General features: G+C 39.4%; 1 protein-coding gene and 1 long non-coding RNA gene across 3 annotated transcripts in view; one reads left to right on the forward strand and one right to left on the reverse strand.

Annotated features, from left to right (window-relative positions):
• Nucleotides 1-10,130: 10,130 nt before the first annotated feature.
• Nucleotides 10,131-21,436, reverse strand: TMEM5 (transmembrane protein 5). 2 transcript variants are annotated; one of them, XM_017822194.1, is made up of 6 exons: nt 21,260-21,436; nt 20,753-20,929; nt 19,605-19,707; nt 14,028-14,342; nt 12,195-12,365; nt 10,131-11,096 (listed from the first exon to the last, which is right to left on the reverse strand). In XM_017822194.1, exons 1-6 carry the CDS (start codon nt 21,402-21,404, stop codon nt 10,679-10,681), a joined length of 1,329 nt encoding a protein of 442 aa, XP_017677683.1. In that variant the 5' UTR covers nt 21,405-21,436; the 3' UTR covers nt 10,131-10,678. The 2 variants fall into 2 exon arrangements, with proteins under 2 accessions (XP_017677683.1, XP_017677685.1); XM_017822196.1 differs by lacking the exon at nt 21,260-21,436 and adding an exon at nt 21,017-21,080.
• Nucleotides 21,437-21,468: 32 nt separating this feature from the next.
• Nucleotides 21,469-23,670, forward strand: part of LOC108500856 — a 17,581-nt gene continuing 15,379 nt past the window's right edge. The window contains exon 1 of the long non-coding RNA XR_001876036.1: nt 21,469-21,725. This is a non-coding gene — a long non-coding RNA (uncharacterized LOC108500856). The remainder of the gene's footprint in view (nt 21,726-23,670) is intronic.

Genomic DNA, 23,670 nt, shown 5'->3' on the forward strand with positions numbered 1-23,670 from the left:
AGCAGCTGTTGCTCTGAGACTGGCCCAGTATTTGTCAGCTTGTAGGAGGCAGTGAATGAATGCTGTTGCATTACTTGTTTTTTTCTCCTTCCTTCAGTTTTTAAGCTGTTCTCATCTCAACCTATGAGTGTTCTCGCTTTGACTCCTCCTTTCCTCTCCCCTGTCCTGAGGAGAGGTTCTGTGGGTGCTTAGCTGCTGTCAACCCACAACTGTCCATGTCTGTGGTTCTCTTTATGCAGATGTATCAGGGAGTGCTGATGAGTGCTTACCTTCCCTTCAGAGCCTATGTACCTACCTTTCAGCCAGGCCAACACAGGAGTTCAAGCACGTCTGGGATAAACCCAGGTAAAATCTACTCAAATCATGGCAGTCTTTTGTCTCTAGCTACACCATATTATTGAGTCACTTCATCTGTAACTACAGAAATAGTGGTCTCTAGGATATACACTTAATGGGGGTAGTAAAAATTCCACGCTGCCAAATTTCTTAGAGTGGAAGTGAAGCTACTGTCTTGGGCAGTGCTTGAAGATATTCAAAGCAGAGCTTGCTACTGCTGTCCCCAGGCCTCATTTCTCCCATGCTGTTGTGGCCTCAGGTTTCTGCCCTTCTGTTGTTCCTTCAGTCTTATCCCCTAATCTCATCCATGTGAAATGCAAGCTACAAAACACTATCAACAAGGTCACCAAAACTCAGACTGCTATTTGATTGTGGATGATTAGAAAACATAAGGGTGAAAACTTCATATTTGTTTTGGTGCAGTAGTATTTTTTTCTTAGCAACTTAAATGTTTCCTTGTCAAGTGTTGCTACAAATTCATAAAATATATAGTGAGTGCATGTCTCTCTCTGTCTTTTCCACCTCCTGAACTGTCATAAGTCAGTTGTCTTACACATCCTTCATGTGAACATTTTGTTATACTTGCTACGTTCAGCAAAGTTTTTGAAAGATTTTTACTTCTCATACTGAGATTAGGTATATCAAGGTGATGTGTGGTCATTCCAAGACTTTGGATCATAACAAAATCATGTCTCTCTTCAGTATCATCTGTTACCTCTATTTGTAGCAGAAGGTAGCAGAAGGATAGCCATGATCATGAGTAGACTTGCAATATGACTTTGCAGTCTGAGGAAGTAAAATTAGTCAAAGCCCTGAAGGAGAAGAACCGCCTCTAATGAAAGATCAGAGCAATCAAGATGCTGGAGGGAAGGGTGTTACTGGTAGTTGTGAATTCAACAGGGAAAAGCTATTCTCCTTTGATAAAACAATTTAATGTTGTGCGAAGGAGGTTCAGTCAATAACTGAAATACTCTAATTAAAGTCAACAGAGGAAAAGGGGGAGATTGGTAGTTGCAGCAGAAATGTCTTATTGATTATAGACCCAGAAGCAAGTTAAAGTGCTTGATTTAAGTATTAAACAGTAAAGTACTATATCCAGTTGTCAGCTCTGTTTAAGAAAAATTGTTTTATATGCATTTGTGAACCATATATAAAATCACAATCAGAAAATACTAAGCAAGTACAATACTAACCAATTGTTGGGACAGTGATAGAAAGGCACGCTCAAACTCAAGGATTGCATGTACAGATTTGTACAACACTCCGAATCGTTGGCCTAGTGACCAAACACCAGCAGATCAGTACAGCTTCACAGCAGCTGCATCCATAGTAAGTGGGGGAGATACTACTTTTCTACAAACAGGAAAACTGGCAGAGAGGGTTTTGTGGAGCCAGAGCTAAACTCAGGAGTTTGTAAGTTGCTATTTAGGTACAGTCCTCCTGCCGCTCTGTTTCTTTCTAAAATGTTTATAAGCCCATTTTTATTAACATTATCTGACTCCACATTTATATTGCCATTATTTGACTCCACATTTACATTGCCATTGTGGGCATGTTGCAAGAACAGGAGCCAGAGGTAACTATGATAGCCGAGGGACTGCTGTGCACATCATGCTGCTGCTCCTTGTGAACCTGAGAGGCTTGTGCACATGACGCATTTGGATGCACGAGGGAGGTAGTGTTACAGCTTTCAGATCTAAGCTTATAGCCTTGCCCTGGTTTATGCTGTATAGGTGTAGTGTCCCTTGCTCATACTGGATGAGAGGCAAAGAGGTGTGCTCGGTTGGGTTTGGCCAGGACATTGCTGTGGTGTCACACTCAGTGTTGTGGTGTTCTGCAGCTCCCAGAACTGAGTTATGTGTCTCAGTCCTTGAAGGACTGAGTTGCTGTACAAAGTATGGGGGGGGAAGCAATAAGTGATGGGAAAGTGGTGTTGTCTAATTTTTATCCTATGTGAAATACATGAATATCTGGAACAGAGACGGGAACTTGGGATGCCTGTCCTCTAGGTGGATGCCATAACAAATACATGTGTATTTGTGTGTAAGTTTGGAGCTGGCTCTCTGCCAAATTGCCAAGACCCAGCGAAAAAGCCTACTCCCTAGAGAGGGAAGGAAAAACCCGAACAGCCAAAGCTATAGCAAAAATATATATTTACAATTAAAATACAATTTGAATATATTGTACACACAATAGGGAGCTCCCGAGGGGAAAACAGGGGAAAAGGGAGGGAGAAACAGGGATAAAAAAACCTAAAACCAAATATCCTCCAAATACACCCGTTAATAGAGAGCTAGCGAATAAATACAAAACCCGAATTAAATACTTCCCTGAATGAGACAGCAGAACTGTGTGAAGCACCAACCAACTCCCCACGCCTCCTGGAGGGACCGGAGATAATGGCAGGTCCGAGCAGGCAGGCCCTGGCCTATACAAGCAAAGACCATCTGCGGAGAGACCTGTCGCCTTCAGCCACCAGAAGAGAGAAGAGAGCAGACTCTCTTATCTGCACCTTTTTATATGTTGTGTTACAGAAAGGGATGATATGGAATACTTCCTTAGATTCCTGACCCCTGTTGCTAAGGAAGGCCTAAAAAATCCAAAAGCCAACCCACTACAATTTGCTATTCCAGTAAGTACTGGAACGTTTTGTGAAGAGTGGGGTGACTTAAAATGGAGAAAGACCAACTCCAGTCTATGATGACATCTCGTGCATTTTTCATTCTGTGAGCTGGAACGTGTGGGTTCAAGTTTTCAGAGGTGGAGAAGGGAAGTGAGCCCAATTCACACATGCCTTGGGGAAGTGCTCTCATGCCTGAACAGTGATATGAAGGAACAGGCACAATCCCCTCCTTTGGAGAGGTACTGCTTTTTGAACCAAACCAATTGCCTTTCCTTTTCGCAGAACCCAACCCAAGAGGTGTGCCTTAGGAATGCTGTGGCCACGTGTAAGGGCTCTGAGGGAAATGAACACAAGAATGCATAGTCTGAGGAGTGACAGGTGGATGGAGAAAAGCAAGGATTTGTTCAGCCCTGACCAGATCAGCAGACTCGGGGCATGTGGAGGCACAAAAAGTAGGGAGGTTTCCACTGGTGAGAGTTGGGACCTCTGGAATAACCAATAGGTTTTAAAGGAGCACACAGCTGCACAGCGGAGGGAGAGCCTATCCTCCACCTTACATCATACTTTTTGATGATGGGGGAAATAGCAGCAAAATGCTTTCCAGATACATAATTTTTTAATAAAGTTGTATGTCGGGTTTGTAAATTCTTTAATGAAAACCAATAGCAAAGGAAGCGATCTTGTTTCACTACAAACACTGGCAGCAGGGGAACTTCTTGTTTATCTGCCTGTGAGGAATGTGCATTTGCTATTGAGAAACAATAAAAGTTACAGTTTTAAGGACCACTTTGTGGTGTTTCACAGCTCACCAGCAGGCCAAGCACCACAGGCTGTCTTAGCAGTAGTTGAAAGACTGGTCCTTTGGACAATGAATCTATGCAGAACTGATCTGCCCTAGGCTTTATACTGCATGTGAATGCCCTCTGCTGCATTTGGCCCTTGGTTCCTTGTGTGGAACTGAATTCAGATTCCAAAAGTCATGAACCAATGTCTAAGACTTTGATGTCAAACACTATAAGCTGTGATCAGCTATTTATAGTTACATGTGAAGTTTCATTCAGGGAATGAGGAACATTCCTTGCTGCAAAATGGAAGGCAAAGACATGTTTGAAGTTAGTCCTCTATACTCTCCTACATACATAATCCTTTTCATTGAACTCTTAATTCGGTCAGTCAAAAATCTTAAACAACAGACTAAATGTTTAAGAAACAAGCACTCAAATGACATAATAGCCTACAGAGAGATGTTTTGGCAGCATGCTGTGAACCAGCACGAGTTTTGCTATAGTAGAAATTCAGCAAAAGCCTAATTACATCTATACTGAGATTGGGTACTCAGTGGAAGTTCTCCATGGGGACAAGGAAATTATATCCCTACCAGATAGAAAGTAATTTGCTATAATCTGAAAATAACAATGTGAAAAGAAGGTCAGCAAAGAAAAGAGACACACAAGAAGAATCAATCAGTCTGATTAGACAGGGGAAGGAAGGAAAATTGTTACAACATGGCATAATGTGCAGATCCCTGCTTGTGTACTCATCAGATGGAGTATTGTCTTCAATTTTAGCATTAGTAAGACTATTTAGTTTTCACTGTAAAACAATCATGATACTCCACAATCACCACCAAGAGCTGCATTGACAGACATTGATAAAACACTATTAAATTAATAAACTGAACCCTCCAGCAAAATGGGATATGCAATTAAAGACTCCATACCAGAGAACACACATCACTGGTTGTCTTAAAGCTATGCTAGCATTTGAGGGAAGTGTAAAGGACCACTTAAATTCCTACAACAATCAATCAGTACACTCCATTTAGCCTTGTGGGAAACAGAGTTGTCCTTAATTCTCCATTTCCATATTCAGAGAGAATGACAATACCCCAGTAGCCTATTACTGTTCCTCTCCACCCTTCCCTGCCCCCTGTCAAAGGCAGGAGCAAAGAGATTCAACACAGAAATTCCCAGTGGTTTTGTTTCTGAATTGGCAGCTGTGCAGTGGCAGTGTCCATGTCCAAGTTGGACCAAAGGCTTGAACATGGGTATCTCACATCTCTGAGTAGTTTGTGCATTAAGATATAGCACCGTAGTAGCCCCATTGCTGACCATTAGTGACAAGGGTTGTCACAAATACTAAAATATAATTAATAAGCAGCCACAGAGGAAGATGTTTCAGCATCTCATATTGGAGTGGATCTCTACTCATGGCCATGGACTACCTTTATTCTTCGGAAAAGAACTCCACTGCAGAGGGAAAAACATGAAAAAAAAGAAAACACTTATGGAGAAACTTTGCATTTTAGGCCCTGAAAAAAACCCCTTTGATATAGCAAACTTCAAAATATGACTAACTCTGTTAGATATATTGATGCTGTTTGAATAACTTCATCTGAAAGAACCAGGCTAATTTCAGTCATTCAGAGATTTTGTTTTTATTTGTGGCCACCTGCACAACTTGCTGTCTTTCAGTAGGTTGTGTCTTCATCTGGATCTTAGTGAATGAGTAATTTCTGCTTGATGCATTCATTTTGTATCTCATATCTTCTGAAAGCACATATTTAATGGAAACACTGTATAGTACTTCAGTTCTGTTTGGTTTAAAATGCAGCCCAAGCTACAAATTATATACTCCTGAAGATGAAAAAAATGAAGACTATAGTGGTGAATGGTGTCATGTGAAACCCAGTAATGAGACTGTGCTGAATACGGGAAGCAATTTGAGGATACTTACCTAAACCTATCCTTGTGTGATTAAGCTGGTGTAAGTCTGGCTAAGAGCATGAGTAATGTTATATCATGGCATGCTTGACAAATCTGTGTTGTGAGAACACGGATCAGAAATATCTTGTATTCTACTATAGCAGCACTCACGTAGTTGCACTCAGGTCCCAAGGGTGTTCAGAGATGAAAATGTGAATAGCAATGCAGGAAGGCACTCAACACAATTAGGTAGTAAGAGATGGTACTGTACAAATACCTGGCTGTGTGGCCAGCTTCTCAACAGCAGGCACCTACTTTTGGGCACTGAACTACAGCGATCTTAACAGGGTCTTGATTCTCAACATGTAGCAGTTTCTTCTGAAGACCCAGGCCTTTTTATGGGACCTTGAATCAGAGACACTTAAAATATCAGTCAAACTAGCCACCAGACCCTATGGGACTGATGTTACATAGCATGTTTTGAAACTCTTTGCTTCACCTTTTTACTACCATGTAGTTACAGTCCTCAAATGGATTTTTTCTTAAAAACCTTGAATTAAATAAATCCAAAATGTATGTAGTCATCCATCTTTTTCTCTTTACAATTCCTCTTGACCCTCAGATTTTACCTCTAGGGCCTTTTCAGCTTTTACATTCTTTAAAACTAGAGTCACATGAGAGATTTTAACACTCAAAGCAGTCCTCCATGCTCATATTAGTCGTAAAGATGTGAACAAAAATTAGATTCATAAGATATACTGACAACCATTTACTAGTTTTTATTATTCAGGAGACACTGAAGAAATCCTGAAATTTGACCCATCCAAAAAGTTTAAATATCAATCAGTAACATAACCTTTTGTAGCTATTTCTTTATCAGAAGATTATCAGACATGATTTATGGATTGGTGAGGAGTAAGAAATCCATGTAATTCTTTCTAATGACATAAGCTGCTGGAATTAGAAGAGTTTGCTGCATGGCATGGTTTTTATAGCATCACTTTGGAGTGCTCCCAGAAGGGCTTACTGTACAAACTATTTAACTTACCTTTGTGAATTCAGAGAGCAAAAAACCCGACCAACACGAAGTCCTGGCACACAATGCAGACTGTGTATCACCTTTTCAGGCACATTTTCATCAGGTCAGCTCTTTTCTTTTTGTCTGACTCTTCAAATCCTTTGTGCAGGATTCACAGTACTACATAAGCATTAAACTCCTTAGCTACTGGGAAATGGCCCAACATGCCTTATGGTAGCAATTTTCTTGGAAGCAACAGCTTCTTATGGCACAGTTAAAACTGCATTTGAAATACTTTTGCCTCTCCCAGCGTCAGTCTTTATGAACAGTCCAAAACAAGCAAAATTTTGTTCAACCATCCTTCATCTTTCCAATCACAGTAAGAACAATTTCTGGAAATATTTCAGGACTCACTAGCATGGAAGCTGCTCCTGAGTTTGCCCAGCTCTTACTGGTTATTACTAACATGCAGGGCTTGTCAAGAAGTAACAGGATTTTATTTCTGTGGTTTTGCAAGTGTTTTGGTGAGAGCAGTAAGCCAAGAGAGAAACTGGTGATTCTGGCACACGGTATTCCTAATTCACACTTAGTAATTGCTGTGAGAAAGGCTTCTAGAAAACTCTTCGTTTTATCACTCCTTGTGTAAGTTTCAGTCATGGAAGGATGATATCCAAAAATACCAGAAAACCTAACTATTGAAATACACTATCACAACTCAAATATCCAAGAATGGTAAGCAAATGGCAGCCAGATCCTTTGCAAGCCCCTTCCTCATCTACAGTATTACAAACAGTTGTGAAGACTGGTTAAGTTTCTTTGAAAACATTTTGCTCTCTAGAAGATGATCTTTTAAATTGTTTACACCACATGTTCACAGCCACTCTTAACGGGTTCCAAATAATGTACGAGAGAGAGTTACGCTAAATTGGGACAAGCTGGATCTGTTTCTTCTCATAGCAAGGCAATCCAGCTTAAAGTCTTCATCATCAGGAAATACTTCAGAAAACAAAACTGGTAGAGTTATATATTCCACATACAAATCTAAGCATGATGCAAAACACTGCATAATTAACAATCTGTGTAACATTTGATGCTACAAATGGCATTCTTGACTCCAGGCAGGCTCAGTTCTTACAGAAGTCCCTCTCCATGCACAGCTATGAGGCATTGTTTTATGCTCTGGAAAAGTTATGCTTCACCATCCCAGACTTGAACCAGAGGGCTAACTGCAAAAACAGAGCATACATTCTCCTCTTAGTATTAAACAACCGAACTTACTTGCCGTCTTCCCACTGACAGCCGATACTATCTACTCCTACGTGGACGTGTTGTGCCATCATTTTTTGCCAGTGGCTTAACTGCTTCTCTTCAATCAGTTTTGTCTATCACTGATAACACATCCTCTCTGATTTCTTCCACTCTTTCCTCTCTCAGTCTCACCCTTTCTTTCCCATAGTCCGTTTTGTTGTCTTTCTCATCTCTGGATCCAAACAGAGCACAAAGTAGACAATTTTTCCAATGAGTAAGTATCAGGGAATAAAAACGGGAGAACTACAATCTCTCCCTCAAGTTGGACAGTGGAATAAGAAAACAAAATACTCACAACCTACCTAATGCATTAGGAACCCTCTCTTGGCTTCAAGATGTTTTGCCCTCTTTGTTCCATTAGCACTGGAAATACAACACAAAAAACTTCCTTCTGGTGCTAAATCCTGTTGGTCTGAAGAATATGAATTTGAAAGTCAGGTAAGTGCCAATCATTTCCCTTTGAACTCGCAAAGTAGGCAAACAGCTGCAATGTGAAATTCTGTGAAAACTTTGGTGCATCTTGGCCTCCCTTAAGAAAAACTCACACATTTACTTAGAAATGAACGCATGAGTAGCAGCATGTTTCGTCTACTGATGACCAAGTAACACACTGAACTGTTTTTCAGACTTCAACCTCCATACCACTGTTTTTTAGGAGCTGTAGCCTTTTTTATAAGAATCTCAGCTGACTGGTAAAGACCTCCCTCTCGGAGTTTTTTTCTGCAGTTCCTTGAAATCCTGGAGGAGTGCCAAAGGATCTGCTGACAAGCTGAAAAATACTGCTCTAGATCATTGCTCTGCAGTTTTGTAGCCTGTGTAGAAATAAAGATTCTGCTAAAAGGCAAATACAGCACTGACATTACATTATTGCAGTGGTGAGGCACTGGAACAGGTTGTCCAGAGGTGTGGATGCTCCATCACAGGAAATGCTCAAGTCCAGGCTGGATGTGGCTTTGAGCACCTCATCTAGTGTCCCTGCCTATGGCAGGGGGTTGGAACTAGATGATCTTTTAAGGTCCTTTCCAACCCAAACCATTTTATGATTCTACGATTATTACACATACTCAAGCTTCCTCTAACCCTCCAAGTGCTATGTACTACTGATGGGCTACTTCAGATCCTTGGTGTGGAAATTTTTGCTAAATTTGTCCTAACAGGGTCCACCTCCAAGCAGTGCTCATGAACTCGATGAGCTGTGAGGGCTGTACTTGCAGTTTCAGCTGAATGGGGAATGTTTGCATTGTATTGCAACCGCATGATGTTTCAGATAATATGGGTGGATGATAGTCACTGGATATTCACGTTAGACATACAATTCAGATTATTTGGATTTAGATTATTTATCTTTTGAGAGCCTCTTCTAAACACATGGAATACATCTCCTAAAAATACAAGTGTTCTGAAACATACCTTATTCCTGATCTAGAGCAGCCACTGTGGGTATGATCCACTGTTAGCAAACTAAAACCCTGTGTTTTTATGTTTCGGGTTTTGATTCAATTTTTTGTTGGTTTGGTGCCTTTTTTTTGATGCTACACAGAAAGGATGCAAGAAAATTGAAAGAAAACCACAGAAATGCTCTTATGGCACATATTTCACCACCAGATAGTATCATTACACAAATGAGTATTACTTAGCTGTAGAGTTGCACCAGCCTTTGAATTCCTGTACGAGAATGAACCCATATGTCATGCTGCTGTAAGATGGAAAAATGTCTATGACACACTCTTTGGTTAGGCCAGTGGTGTGTGTGCAGTCACACTGCTCAGCCAAACACACAGGTAACAGTGCAGATTCATTCCTGGTGGGCAAGAACAGTAACAGATCACTTCAGCTATATTTAACAAAAAAAGCATTGAAACTGTTTATGGTACATGTAGCTCCATAAACATACAATATTATACTTCTTTTGGAGTTGACAAGTTTCAGCAGATCTTGAGAAATCAGGTAAGCTACAAACAGGTTCATGTTTAAGGCCCGGTGTTTAGAATGCACAGCTGCAACTGCAGGTAATGAATGTTCCTGCAGCAGAAGTGCAGAAAGGTATGTCCCAAGACTAAATAGAAATGAAAGAAAGCTGATAACTGAAGTTAAAGGGGAAATATATTGCTATGAAGTATTTTTAAGAAAGAGTTCTCTATTTTTACCTTGAAATATACATTTTTATTTCACAGTCCTTATAGCCACTTTCTTGGAAATGAAATGTCAATCAAGTAAACGGTTCACATTTTCAGAACAAGCACTTACTGGGATGTGCTAAACCTGGCAATTTTGCTGTAATACTTTTCTGCTTCAGTCTACATAATAAATTACCCTGTGCCATACAGCTTTCATTCTCCTCTTTTCTTCAAACACAACTGATATTTTTATGTTGGATTTTAAAAAGTTCACATGCTCAAAGATATTATCCTAAAAAAATTTTATCAGGTCACACAGGGACATGGAAATTGTGAAAATAGTAATGAAATTGTTGTCATCCTTGCAGAGTACCACCCTACTAAGTCAACAACCTCTCTGAAAATCGTTAAGAATGAAGGGACAAATTAAGCTCTTGGCCAAGCTAGAGCAATTCTGTTGACTATAAAAGGAACGCATCCACCCTGTGAGACTACTTTTCTGTAAAAGCTGCCTCAGAAGGTTAATGGAAATTAAGCTGGCAATCTATTCTAGATTTTCAAAAGGGACAATTTATCCTTTATCACTGGGCAAAAATGAATTTTCCAAAGTAATAATGAATTTCTGTTTCATCCATGCTTTGAAGTTTTGATACCATTCTAAAAGCTTTCTTCTCCTTTGAATCTTTTCTTGTAAGCTCATTTTTTTTTCTTTCTCTAGAACAGCAGGAAGCTCATTCCAGTTTTTAATAAAGATAAATGGAGCCCCCATGGTTTTCAATAACTGTAATGGAGCACTGTGGTACATTGATGAATTTCCGCAATCACCCGGTGTCATTACATCTTCTATAACAGGCAGAGATCCATATGAACAAGCTTCATAAATTCTGTAACATTCTGTATTTATTCCCACTGGGCACAATGTCAAATCACTTTGCAGCAAGGCATCTTGATAGTTTTTGAAACTTTCATTTGTTTCTTGAGGCTGCCACCTAGGAAAGTAAAGGGTGTTAAAATTAATATTTTTCCCACAGACACTGCAACGAAAAAATAAGTGATATGCTTTAATTTCAACTATGCATAAAGATGAAAATGCTGTCAATGTAAGAATTTTATATTACACACACAATCAATGGGCTTTTACTTTTAGTCTTAACTGCTCTTAAGAGTCTTCTAAAAATTCATTGAAAATGTCACTGGTAAAAATAGACTGTAACCATGTTAGATGTCGTCCTTTTAGGAAATTATTAATACGTAGAAGTGTAAGAAACAAACTGAAATGCCATTTTAAATCTTCTGCATGACCTGGATGACGCATATGTCAATTTACTTCACAGCACAGTTCAGAACCAGACCAACAGGGAGATACTTAATGGACTTTTTAATGACTTTGTTTGGCCTCAAATACTTTACATGAGTAGAGGTTTGCTTTTCAAAAGTTAGGATGTAAAGCAAACCATGTAACCAGAATCCATCTCCTGAAGTGCCCCAGAATGTCTGTGAGATAAGAGTCTATGTCACAGATACAATCCATCTCCTGAGACTCTTCATCAGGGTAGCTGAGGTCTTCCTAAGCACTGCTGTGCCTGCTATCAAACATTTTATAAGTGCTGCTTTTCAAAATTAAGAAATACAATCAGAACCCTACTCTTGTCAGTCAAAAGATCTGTTCCACCTACTTGAAATAAAAAACAACCATGCTGTACAGATTAAATCCACTCTCTTATATGGAACACAACAAAATATGGTTGTCTTCTTTCTTCTGTTAAAGACGTTAAACCACACAAAACACTAGACAAATATTTCTTCTCCCACCATAATCAAATATATTCAAGAAAAAAACCTGATGATCTTTGATGGTTATATATGTAGGAGATTTTTCTATGCATTTAAAAATATGCTTTATGTAAAATATAGCAACAGAAAGGCTGTTATGAAGACCTACACAAAGAGTCTCAGCAATGTTCTCTGATTTAATTATGACTGATTACCTTTATTTGTACTATTTTTTAATGCTCAAGAAAAGATTAGTAATAATGAACCAGGCAAGAAAATCTTAATATTTTCACGAAATAAATTAAAAGTCTTACTGTTCTCTGGCTGCAATCCAGCAAAGTTTGTCAAGCCCATCCTGCTTCAGAATTTCCATTAGGGTTTCTCTAGAAGAGTTCTTATAAACTGTCCCTAAGAAATTACATAGATATGATCTTGGATCATGTAGCATTGACCAGCTGGGTTCTACAACTGGAAAATTTCTGTAGCTGTAAAAACAATGTATAATTAGACAACTATATGTTTTATGTCAAAGGAAAAACATTTTGCACCATTTCATCTTTACTGCATCAGATTTTAAGACTAAAAGCACCTGTTTGTTGCCAATCCACACATATAAACACAGACAGCAAACCACACACAAGCAAACCACTTTAAATCCTGTCCTAAAAGTAGGTCTTTATTCTCTTTGCCCCCACCACTCTCTTCAGAGACTTTCCAAAATACTTATGTCTTTTTTCAAGATCAGAAATACTATGTGTGCATATTACAAAATGTCCTTGAGTAACATGCTTTTCCAAAGCAGCTGCTCTTGATGCAACCACAAGTTTTGACTGAAATGACCAGGTTAATGGTAACTATGGTGTTTAAGTCTCAGCCACCTTAATCTCTGGGCATGCCTATCAACTGAAAATACCACTAGTAACCTCTCAAAGCAAAATCTCACTTTGATCTGAGTGGACTTCAATAATCTAATCTTTTGGCTACTAAAAAGCTTGTACATTATTTGATGGATGGTCCTTTCCTCATTCTTCTCCTGTGGAATGAATGTTAATTCACTTACTTTCTGAGAACCATTCTTTCCTTCATGACAAATATTTTTACAGCATTCTACATCTTCATTTTCTCTCTTCACTTGGAGAATCTGGCACACGTTCACACCTTTAACCACATTTTTTACACTCCTTGGTGTGCAAGGGCTGCAAACCTCCATTTTGATACCATATTTATCTTTCTCCACCCAGCTGTGCACCTTACTTTATTGTTGTAAATGTTGTTGCTTTCTGTTAACTGTCACCTTAATCTCTGCATCTCAAAATTCATCTTCTTTTTGCTTAGGAACTTCCAATGCCAACAATTTTCTGACACCATCAAGAATCCAAATTTATCATATTTCAGAGACACTGTAAGCAAGTTCAAGCTATATATAAAAAACTACATACAGTTTTCCAGATTGAGCCAACTGGATCGATACAGGAAATTGAATTCAAATTCAACACAAGATATGAAAACAATCCTGTGCTCCTTTCAGCTTATATTACCGTGATAAGTAGTTAAACCACTATTAACTCTCTGTTAATAAGAAGTAAAAGTGCATCTAACTGAACCGAGCCTTTATTTACTCCACACAAGTAGTTTGAGCAGATAAGTATAATAAAAATGTTTTTGTAAGCATGCAGTTAAGCCAGCTTATGCTGCTGTGATACTGGAGTATAACAACTCAAACCAGGAAGCACACAACTGCCTTTTAAGAGCCATAACAGAGGTTAAAAAAAGTACCACCAGAATCACCTTTCCATTTCTGAGCAAGGAGTACCTGGAGCTTAATTACATAAGTATCTTTTAAATCCCCCATGTCACTGGTACATATTACATCAGCAGACATGATAAATCTCAAGAGCAAATCTATTAAAGAAAAAACAAACAGAAAACCTTCCAAGCTCCCTAAACACTGCCATTCTTTTCCTATTATCATTTTTATTTCTAAATGCAATTTCAAAGGATCCCAATGTTTGATTTATAAAATGATTAACAGGATCACGTTCTACAATTTACTTACTATAATTGTTTTGGGCATCAGCAGTAAGTCATATTTTCCGCACCTCATGCACAAAAATTGTTTCAATTGCAACCTCTGTCTACGCACTTACGTAGCTACTCCCAAAGGCCACTGGAAAATATCTTCTTCATTTACGAACGCATAGTCATAGGTAATAAAGAGTAGGTTCACAAATCCTCCGTTTCTTTTCAGGTACGGCTGAATCCATCCGTTGTTGCACTGCTCGTTTCCAAGCAGCACCACGGCCACGTGCCGGATTTTGCGGGTCTGAATTAGCGTTTGTGCGTAGTGCAGCCACTGGGTGGCGGCCGCGACCTTCGCCTGTTCCCTCCCGTTCAGCACGAGCACGACGTGCTCCGCTTCCACCGAGAAGTAGCCAGGAACTACGGATGGGCCGGTGAGGAAGCTGAGGAAACCAAAATGAGAACAGTAAACACCCGTAAAACAAATTATTGACCTTAATCCTCTAAACATCCTTACTACACAGTCTGTAATCCTGAGACTATTTTTTCATCAATAAAGCAGATGTAACATACTGCGAACTGTAACCACTTCTGCTGTTAGTATCTACTGCTTAACACAGGACTAAGGTTGCCTTCATCTTTGTTGGGAAAAAGGAGATTTAGACTTAAATAAAGTATTTTGTCAATAAATCAGAACTAGTACTATACTTAAACCTAAAAACGTGTGTAAATCAATCACCTCTAAAAAAGTGGTGTACTTTGATGTTCACTAAAGGTCTTAATTCCAGTAATAACCAGTGACTGCTGTGTTAGAACGAGAGAAAGGCCCTCCCAAAGACCTGGTGAGTATACTAAACCAGGTATCATTAAGAGGGACAGTTAGCTGGTCTGGTATACTAATTTTGTCAGTAATTTTGGTTAAGTTTCTACTAAATAGAATCAGTAACACAAGAAGTATTTATCTAAATGTAAACTTAGGTTTGCTGTATATGCTAGAAAGCACAATCATTCTAGGTAGAAAATGGCATTTATAGATCCTGCTCAATGTATTTAACAGATAAATTTCAGTCAGGTAGCAAAATCATAAAATCTTTAATAATTTTAATAAGTTTTCTAGGTCTGCTGCACTAGTTTTTCAGCTACCAGCAAAACTTAAGTTATAATGAGCATGAGTTTTAACTCACGAAGTGCTGAGACTGACAGCTAGCTTCAGTTCAAGTGTACCTAGAGAGGAAAAAAAAATTCACAACAAAAGCTGTTGTGTCCCAGTGAGGTTATCTGGAGTAGACTGACCTTAGACAAGCGTATTTTAAACCTGAGTTAAGCTGACATGCTGCTGGCTTGGTGGGAGTGGCATACTTTGGATCCAAAATTCATGAAACTCATGACTTGAAATCAAGACTTCTAATAGATTAAATGTAAGTCAGACCAAGACTTAAATCCAAAGTTTAACAGACGATCAGAACAGAATCACTGGGATTCCTAAGAGAGAATACCTTGAGCTTCAGAATGCCTAAAATAGTGACTAGGATATGTAGATGGTCCAGTGATCACCTTGCAAAAAGAGACATGGGGGAAAAGGTTTTATCTATGACACAGCAGTTTGAGAGCATCAACTTTACAGGAATAGCAGGATGTACAGGTCAGGAAGTACTGACTTGTGTGTAGAAAAATATGAAGTTTAAATGCATAAAATTACAGTGGGGAAAAAAGGTAACACTATGAAAGTCTCATAAATCCCATACTTTAATAATAAAAACACAGTGCTAGGATTGTACTATTAACTCCCAGTCAGAACACAATTGGGATTGGGAAATGTAAGGGAGATTACAAAAGCCGCAAAATTAGGGCAGTAGTACTAACAGTACTAACCACTCACATGAAGGCTAGATCAAGGATGGTATGGGGAGATTACATTTTTTTGACTAAATACATGACTTGCTTTCTACAAAGTCCTTGTTTTTCCTTACTAATCATAGAATCCATACAAAAACATGGTATTCTAGACTGGGTCTTCCAGACCCAATTCCAAAGGTGTTAGTCACACAGTCATTCTGTAACAGCGGTATGATTACGTTTAGCACTTGCAGCACGAGAGATCATACCAAATAGTGTAGAGATACTCCATATGCAATAAAGGAATTACATAAAGATGAAAAAATCAGGATAAGAACTTGGAAAGGAGCAGTACAAATCACAAGAAGCTTTCAAGGAGTTTGCAGACTGTTCACAAACACTGTATAAGAAGCCCAAGCACTTTAATCCAAAAAGTAAACAACACATACTTCCCAAACCCCATATGAATTAATCGAAAACTAAGGAAGATTCCTACATGTAAACTCATTCCCTTCAGAAAGAAATACAAGTTTAAACATAATAAGTATTATATCAAACAGAGAATTTGGACCTGGATGGCATTCACTTGAGAGTTCTGAAGGAACGTGAAATTGCAGAACTGCTGGCAAAGGTGTGCAGTGTCATTATGAAGAGACACTATGCTTGATAAGGGGTCTACCCATCAACACAAAACTCCCATTTACAGAAACAACTTGAGAGGACCCTGGAGGAGACCAGTCAGCATGAATTCCCTCTCTGGAAGAGTCTGTAAAGAATAGTAAGATCACTGCATCTTATCAAAAGGTAAGATCACTGACCACATATATGGATAAGCACTGCTGGAAATTAATTGTCCTGTTTTACTAATCTGATGAAGATCTACGAGTGTGTCAGTAAGAACACAGATAAAGAGGATCCAGTAGATGTAATGCATTTGGATTTTCAAAAAGCTTCACCAAAAGGTTTTCTTAAAACTGAATTGCCACAAGGTATCCCTGGTGGAATCCTTTGACAGATAAAAACCTTTGCTGGTTGATTTTTTTGACCAATAGGCTTTCATTCTGGCACAAATCCAGATGGTTGCAATTTGTGTACAGAGGGTAGGAGAATGGCGAGTAATTGCAGAACAACTGGGGTTAACGGGGACTGAGGCAAGGCAGCATTGAATGTTTATAAAATAGAGGGTGTTAATCAGTGGAACAGAAATTTAGGAATGCTTTTACTTAATAATAAGAGATAAGTAGTTTGGCACTCCCTGCCCTACAACATCTTCCTAGATGACAGGAGAGAAGGATGTGAATTGCTCTAGGCCAAATAAAGTGCTAAATCCTGCTCTCCTGCCTCTTGTATGAACGTGCCAACATGTCATTAAAATCCACAGCTATGTAGTTCCTTCTCCACTCATGTTTTTTAATAAACATCCCTGCATTTCACGGAGACGTTGATAGTTTCAGTATTCTTTAGGCAGCTTCTTTGGTGAAAGCTTGAAGCCAGCAAAATCTATATTAAATATGTTTATTCTCCATCATAAATATACAAAATTCATGCAACTACGTTCAAGTGATATTTTGGCATTTTTGTGTCTTTAGAGTTGATATGCTTTGAAAACATTTATTAGACCTCAATTTTTTAACAATCATTAGACTTACCACAAAAAACTGCAGAGCAGCACATATTCTCCAAATAGGTCACCTCAGCTAGTTCCCTCTAGCCTCATCTAGTAATCAAATGGAGATAATTTACCTCAGCCAGGCAGTAAAGTCAACATTCTAGAAAATCTTATAACCAGTGAGCAGCCAAAATCATGTACTAATTCTTTTTCACAACAAAAATGCAAAATAGTATTTCCAATTTGAGCAAAAAGTATAACTTCAGCTATTTCATTTCAGAAGCCTAATTGTTAAACTAACAGTGATATTTGCATACTTTCTATACTTTGCACTACAAGTTCCTACTAGCCTTTCAAAAGTTAAGTTTTGTTATGTTGCTACCAAACTTAAGCTTTGTATTTTATAGGATCTAGCATCCAAGCTGAAATTAAAATAAGGACTCTATTATCCCTGGTCCATCTAAACACAACAAGAAGATATTTAAATGCAAGTATAGAACTTTTTCTTTGAGACATGCATACCCTAAGGAATCATGTGAGGTTATTAATCATTTGAAACAGGCACACCAGAAGTAAAATAATCATAATCAGTCAAGTGACAGACTCATTAAGTGCAGCAAATTATTTTCATGTTATAAACATGGTTTGAAAAGCTTGAAAGAAATTTGCATGTGAATACCAAGAAGATAACCTATCTGGCAGAATGTGATGGATTTCTGTAGATTTAAATTCTGGACTTCTGAGATTTTAATTCTAGGAACAACAAAAGTCTCTTCCACCCATACAGCACTACAGGCACTGGTCCTTATTCAAAGAAAGCATTGTATTCCCTCTCTAAATTTGTGAATGGAAAGCTCTCTTGCTCTGTCAAGGAGACTGCCAAGATGCAGTAGCATCGTTCATAGTTGATTCTCTAATACTGTAGGATCATCTTTTATTTGCAGACAAGGAATACAGCTATTTTTTTTAAGAGTACACAATTTCATCAATTTCCTTAGATATAAGACAGACTCTTTAATAATTGCTATGCATAAATCAAGCCCATATATCTTTCTAGAAAACAGTTTTAATCTCTTATGAATGTGATGCAGGCATTACTGAAAATATTCTATGGCCTGTATCGTGTTCAACATTAGATACATCAATAAACAATTCAAAATGATAAAAAACTTTTGTGATCACTTAAAAACCCCTTTCAATTCACCAGCACATATTTACTTCAAACAATACCCACAAATTTCAACTAGAACCACATCTTACTGTGTAAGAAAAAAACACTCTTCTGAAACAAGATATTTTTCAGAAGTTACACTCACTTAAGTGTGTATTTTATGTATTAAGAGAAAACTTTTTTAATAGGTGAGTCCAGGTGCAAGTGACTTAATGTTGCAGGAGATCTACTATTGCAGATTGGCTAACCGGCCAAGTAGATAAAAAATCCTTCACTGTATCTTTACAGAAAGCCTTACAATGGTATTAAATAGGACTTCTGAGAAAAGAATATATGATTCACTGAATAATATAAAACATTTGACATCAATCTTAAAACATGTATGATCACAGATTAAGCACCATTTTTAAAGCAAACAGTGCTTTAAGTGTAATCTTCCTTTACGTGTAAAATTTTGTCTTTCAAGTCAAGTAGCTACACAGATGCTAGTCCTCACAGATTGCCTTTGTTATAAACAGAAACAAAGTTTTGATGCAATCCTATTTATGACCAAGACCCTTTTCCCTGAATACAGAGAAACCAAATAGCAGGAGACCTCCTCTTGCCTCAAAATTCCACACTTGTTGTCGTCAACTATGAGCCCCCAAACCCCAGTTCTTAAGACTTTTCTGAGGATTTTATGTCCTCCCTCCCCACCAGTGCCACTGAGGTCTCTTGGCTGCCCTTCCTCTCAGCATTGGTAAGTCTTTCTCTATTTTTTTCAAATAACACAAACCTTCATAAGACAGATGAAATTGCTCCCTGGTTTTCTATTTTTTAACACTGACTTGTTTAGGCTAGGATTAGCTGCATTTATCAAATATGTGTTTCCATGAATAAATGATATGATTGAATGAATGAGAAGTTGTGTACATTTTACATAGTTATCAAAACACAAAAAAATTAAAAAGGACTTGCAGCTGATACTGAAATAACTACAACTTTGAGACAGGCAAAATAATCCACCTGTGCATCTTATAATGTACTTTAACTTTCCAATGCATTATTTGTTAAAGTTTACACAATTGAAATCAGCATCGTGAACAACACCTGAAATATGTTTTTCCTGCTTTTTGGCTTCCTTCTCTCCACTGTGCAGTCACATCAGCTGGCTCAAGGTGCCCTCCAAAAATATGCTGCCAAAGGTAAAGACCTACACAAAAGAAGACATGATGGAGAATTTGAATGCACAGATCATGCATACTCTAAACTCCTAGCAAATAAAATAACTTCTAGGAAACGAAAAAGCATCACAATGTAAGAACTCGGGAAAGAAATGTCAGAGCTTCTTATATAATGGGAACACTGCTTCTCAAAGTCTGTATGACTTTGAATTAGTTCAGATTAATTCTTCCTGTATTGGGAAGATATTCTTTAAGAATATCTTTAAGATATACTTAAAGATATTCTCTGGCTGACAAAATATCAGTAGATGAAGATATACCACTACTTCTGTTAGCATCTCCTTCCAGCACACATACCACTTAAAAATGAGCAAATTTTAATCAGCATTTTAAGAACAAGCATACTTCTCTTAAGCTTTTGTGAAACACACCATTTTTTTTGTGGTGGAATGTGCCACTGGCTAATTTACCAATGTGTTCTACAATGCTACATGCAAGTTTACCTGAAGCTGGAAATTTGGCATTTTCAAAAAGCTAAAATAAGAAAAATGTTATATTGTCGGTAGTAGTTAAAGAGCTTGAGAAGACTTTGGCTCCTAGTTTATGTAGAGTATACTCAGTGTCTTCTACAACAGAAGAATTTCCAAGCTCATCACTGGCCGTAGTACTGCAGTACACAAAATGGTTTATTTCTCACTGTGTGATGCTTTATTTCAGGAAGTGTAAATGTGACAAAAATATATAGTCTCGTTTAACCAAATAGGAGGCCTGTTCTTGTGTTGTACTGTAAACCAGACTGGATTAAAAAAGTAACTGTGTTTCTCTGTTATTTGAGACATTTTCTTTGCCAGATGCAAAAAACAGCCTTGAAAAGAACTGATAGAAAGAAACTAAAGTGTAACTACTCTTACATTGGTACAAATTTGAATAACAGCTACCACTTCCTTAACAATCTTCACGTACAAATATACATACTATTTAATCATATACATAAATTTTAGTCATTAAAAAGCAGGGGAAAATGCTATATTAGAAAGGTTATGTGATTAATAGACACTGGTTACATCTGCTTACCAATTGCTGCTTTTCCCCAAATCTGTACTCTAAGACTGGTCTGTTCTAGGCGAGATCTCGCATATTTTATCATTTTAAGATTAGCTTCATATCTCTGCTGAGAAGCAGCCAGCTCGTTTTTCTCGTCCTCTTCCCATGGATTCCATTCGTTTCCCAAGGCAACATGATTTGTGAAACCTAAAAGCGTAATTTACGTAAAACGGTCAGATTCACGGGTTTAGAAAAACTGAAGAATTTTCTGGAATCCATAATTTCAAGCATCACCTCCCACTGCCCCGGGCCAGGCACACCACCGCCGCCACCGCTTCCTTCTCCTCTACTGCCGGGCCGCGACCCGGTGCCTCCCGCAGCACTGGGGAAATGGCCGCGGCCTGCGCAGGCCTATCGGGGAGCGGTGGGGCTCCGGCCCCGGCCCTGCTCTCCCTCCGGAGCTCCCTCCGGTCCCCGCCCGCCGCCCCGGCCGGGCCAGGCCGGGCCGGGCCGTCGGCCCGAAGCGGCCCTGCTCACCTCGCTGGCCGCGGCGGTCCCGGTGCGGCGGGCGAGGGGCGGCCGAACGGCGCGGCCGCAGGAACACGGTGTAGGCCGCGTAGAGGGAGAAGAGCCCGTACGCGAGGATCAGGGCGGAGCAGAGCCGCCGGCGAGCGCCCCGCATCCCGCCCGGCGCGGGCGGATGGCCCGGCGGGGGGCGCCGGGAGGCGGCGGCGGGAGGAGCCTCCGCCCGCCGGCCTGGGCTGCGTCCCCTGCCGAGGAGGGTCAGAGCCGCCAATGCCATGGCCTGCCCAACAACACCGGCACTGCCGGCACGGCGGTGTGATAAGGTGTAACCAGGTTGTAAATGCATAGGTGAACAGCACGGTCAAGTCATGGGAATATTGTATAATGGGGAGAGCTGTGGACCGGTCAAACTGAGTCGTGTTCCATAGTAAGAGAAAGTTGAAGCTCTTTTTAGGCTATCCACGAGTCCTTTCTAAGGGTAGGTGTTACAGCTTCTGCAAAGCCTCTGCCAGCCTATTTGCAAACACCATGATCCTAATGGTAGCCAAAAGTACAGTGACCTTTATCTACCCGAAGGGGGGGGGGGGGGGAGAGAGAGAGAGAGGGAGAGAGAGGGAGAGAGTGTGTGAGAGTGAGAGAGAGGGAGAGTGAGAGTAGAACAGTATACATGATAATGCACTGCACAAACCTGCAGCCTGTTCTGGACCTAAGTGGGTTTTTTCTTGATCTGTTTTTTACCTTATCTACACTGAAGTTTATTGTTCTGACCCTGACCTAAAATTCATACAATGGGCATCTGCTTATTCTCAACTAAAATGTGACATAGGCTTCTGAAATAGGCTTACAGTCAGCCTACTGCCAAATCCTTAATTTAATTTACTTACTTATACACTCACTGAATAAGAAGTCCAGCCTGATGACCCACAGTGACAGGCAGTGACACGTTCCACTAGATCAGGTTGCTCAAAGCCCCATCCAACCTGGCCTCGGTCATTTCCAAGAACAGGACACCCACAATTTCTCTGGGCAACCTGTTCCAGTGCCTTACCACATTAATCATAAAAAATGTCCTCCTTATGTCCAATATTTTCCAGTTTGAAGCTATTGCCCTGTGTCATGTCACTCGCCCTGGTAAAAGGTTTTTCTCTATCTTTCTTTTAAGCCTTTATATATTGAAACCCTACCTATCAAAACCGTGCATATAATGCATACGACTCTTGTCAATAGTACTGGTAATCTGTTGCAGAATTGCAGGTCGATACACTTGTTCCTGTTAGACATGATGGCCTCTTTGCTTTGGTTATAGTAATTTATAATTTTATGGAAAAAGCGCACCATATAAATGCTTCCAAAATGTAGACCGAGCTTCTCTCCTGCCTTTCTAGCTTAGTGCATCCGTGTGAATGCACAGTGAAGTGGTAGTCACAAACCTCAGGAAGATCAGCAACATGATGTCTGTAGTGGTCAATACTAAAGTAAACTATTTTCAGATTTGAGTGCAGTCTGTTTTCTAGACTGTATCAGTAACTGGATCTGTGGGCTGAGTTGCTAAAATTCCTAAAAAATCTTTGTACAAATACTTTAATTTAAAAAAGAATATGACAATGAAAGTATGATAAACATAGAACCAAAGGGAAAGAAGACAGTAATAAAAATTAATTAAAAAGGACAAAGAAGAATGTAAAATGTTAAATCTTTGGGAACACAGATGTCCTATTGCACAGCTTCACTGCTTTGGATAATGATTAGAACGTTCTCTCTTCTCCCCACACAGATGCAGTTAATTTCTTATAAAAATTACAAAAGACACTTGAAAAGAAAAAGTCAAGAAGGATTAATCTGAGAACAGTTTGCATTACTGACCATTCAAAAAATAGTGTCTTGAAAGTCTGCATTGGAATGTGTACATTTCAGTAAGAAATGAGAAAGTGAATGTGATTTGGAATAGTAGTGATTATTGCTTTTTTGATCAGGTCTTTCACAATAGTGATGATACTTCGTAGTCTTATTTGTAGCAGAGAAGAAAGGTATAACAACCAAAGTGAAGTAAACAGGCACCTCGAGTACTGTGTCCAGTTCTGGGCCCCTCAGTTCAGGAAGGATACTGAGCTTGTCCAAAGAAGGGCAATGAAGCTGGTGAAGGGACAGGAGCACAAGTCCTATGAGGAGAGGCTGAGGGAGCTGTGGGTGTTTAGCCTGGAGAAGGCTCAGGGGAGACCTCATCACTCTCTACAACTACCCGAAAGGAGATTGTAGCTGGGTGGGTATCAGTCTCTTCTCCCAGGCAACCAGCAGTAGGACAAGAGGGCATGGTCCTACTGGGAAGGTTTAGGTTAGACATTAAGAAGTAGTTCTTTACAGAAAGAGTGATTGGGCATTGAAATGGGCTGCCCAGGGAGGTGGTGGAGTCACTGTCCTTGGAG

Source organism: Lepidothrix coronata, unplaced genomic scaffold, assembly GCF_001604755.1.
Source record: "Lepidothrix coronata isolate B3197 unplaced genomic scaffold, Lepidothrix_coronata-1.0 Scaffold95, whole genome shotgun sequence".
NCBI lineage: Eukaryota > Metazoa > Chordata > Aves > Passeriformes > Pipridae > Lepidothrix > Lepidothrix coronata.

Bases quoted from the DNA above. Each gene is read 5' to 3' on its own strand.
- TMEM5 (XM_017822194.1), bottom strand. From the start codon at position 21,404: ATGCGGGGCGCTCGCCGGCGGCTCTGCTCCGCCCTGATCCTCGCGTAC. The intron at 20,930-21,259 runs GTGAGCAGGGCC...TTACGCTTTTAG, and splicing joins GGACCGCCGCGGCCAGCGAG to GTTTCACAAATCATGTTGCC. The intron at 14,343-19,604 runs GTGTTGTTCACG...TGGTTTCCTCAG, and splicing joins GCAGGAAAAACATATTTCAG to CTTCCTCACCGGCCCATCCG.